Source organism: Trichechus manatus, unplaced genomic scaffold, assembly GCF_000243295.1.
Source record: "Trichechus manatus latirostris isolate Lorelei unplaced genomic scaffold, TriManLat1.0 scaffold00058, whole genome shotgun sequence".
Classification (NCBI taxonomy): Eukaryota; Metazoa; Chordata; class Mammalia; order Sirenia; family Trichechidae; genus Trichechus; species Trichechus manatus.
This window is the reverse complement of record NW_004443994.1, coordinates 23,473-25,051: the sequence shown is the minus strand read 5'-3', so window position 1 is coordinate 25,051 and position 1,579 is coordinate 23,473. Positions and strand designations below refer to the sequence as shown.

The 1,579-nt window shown below is 31.2% G+C and overlaps 1 protein-coding gene across 1 annotated transcript in view; it reads right to left on the bottom strand.

Annotated features, from left to right (window-relative positions):
• Nucleotides 1-915: 915 nt before the first annotated feature.
• LOC101351596 (calcium-activated chloride channel regulator 4) overlaps nucleotides 916-1,579 on the bottom strand; it is a 16,218-nt gene continuing 15,554 nt past the window's right edge. The window contains exon 9 of the mRNA XM_023733478.1: nucleotides 916-1,442. Within this exon, the coding sequence (XP_023589246.1) occupies nucleotides 967-1,442 (476 nt within the window). The 3' untranslated portion in view covers nucleotides 916-966. The remainder of the gene's footprint in view (nucleotides 1,443-1,579) is intronic.

Here is a 1,579-nt window from a genome sequence, read left to right as displayed (position 1 = left end):
TGATTGACTGGATGATGAGATACTTTACCCCAGCATTCTAGTTCAAGCCACAATATCTCTCACCCTGGACTATTGTCATACCTTCCTAACTAAACACTGTTTCATGTATCTTCAGATATCTTTGCCACACAACAACCAGAGCAAATTTTTTGAAGTGTAAGTTAGGATAAACTTTTAGAACTTCAACAGTTTCCTTCTACACTTAGAATGAAACTCAAACTCTTTCCCATGATTGAAAGGCCCTTCAGGATACAGTGTTGAATTATATCTTAAGCATCATCTGTCAAATTAATCAGATGTGAGTTTTGAAGTACAGCTCTGTCTCTCAGGTTGTGATTCTTAGAAATGAATTAAAATATTGTGGTTCAAATATATTTATTTTTCTTTATCTGTAAGTAAGAGCAATATATAGTAGCTGCAGTAATTCTTTGTTATGATGAAAGAAAAAGTACACAAGGAAGTATGGCTTTTTCAGGGAAAATGAATAGATATATGTTTGTACTGAGCTGAAAAAAGGAAAAAGTACCTTTGACAGATAGTGACTAATATCCTCTATTTCCATAAACTGCAATGAACAAGACCTTAGCTATTGTAGCAAATAATTGGAGACTATACCATCAGTTTATACTTAATAGGACCAAGACTAAACTGATTTTCTTCCAAATATTGCTCATTTGCTTTCTTATGGTTGTATTTTTACTACCCAAATAGACAACTTTAACTTTTTGATGAAGTTTGAAATATTCTAGAACATTTTTGTATCAAAAACATACAACTAGGTATCAATATTCATCACTATTTATGATAAATAAAATAATTAAACTTTAATATTGACTTACGGTTTTTCAAATATCCCTGGATGTTTATATTTAATCAAAGTATCTTTCGAGACCTCTTAAAATTATTTTTATGAGTTCATAATTAAACAGATTACATTAAAAAATTCACAGATCTCCTTCATTTTTGTTAAAAACCAGTGCTAGGCCTACTTACATTTTTTTTCTTCTTTAAAATGCAAATTGTGGTACTTAAAATAATACTGAAAACTACAACAGACCCAATCACTGACAACACCAAGGTAGAAATGTTAACTCCAGTATTATGATGATTTTCACCAGGACTAGGATTCTGAGGATTTTCATCAGGACTTGAATCTGCCTGAGGAATAAACAAAGCTACTTGTGCAGTGTTAGATACTTTTGATGTCAAGTTGCTTTTATCTACACTTTGAATGGCAATGAATATATGTGTTGCATTTTCTTCTGAGATATTTCCTGGTTTAAATGTAAAGGTTTCCTTGGAGTTGGCTTCGTTTGGTAACAGATCAGTGGTGTTTACTTGAAGAGCGTCATCAAAGTTGTCTCTTAGATCAAGGATGCTTCCGCTTGTTCTTATGATATACTGTTGAACTAAGGAAAAAAAAGTTACAGGTAATTGAGGAACTGAAGAACACTATTTTCAATTTATTTTTATTTAGACTTGATACTTAGTTATTTGAAGTTCATACTCATATGCAAAACTTTATGTATTTTTAAATAAAAGCTGAATTCTGACTTTTAAAACTCTGCTAATTGCTACC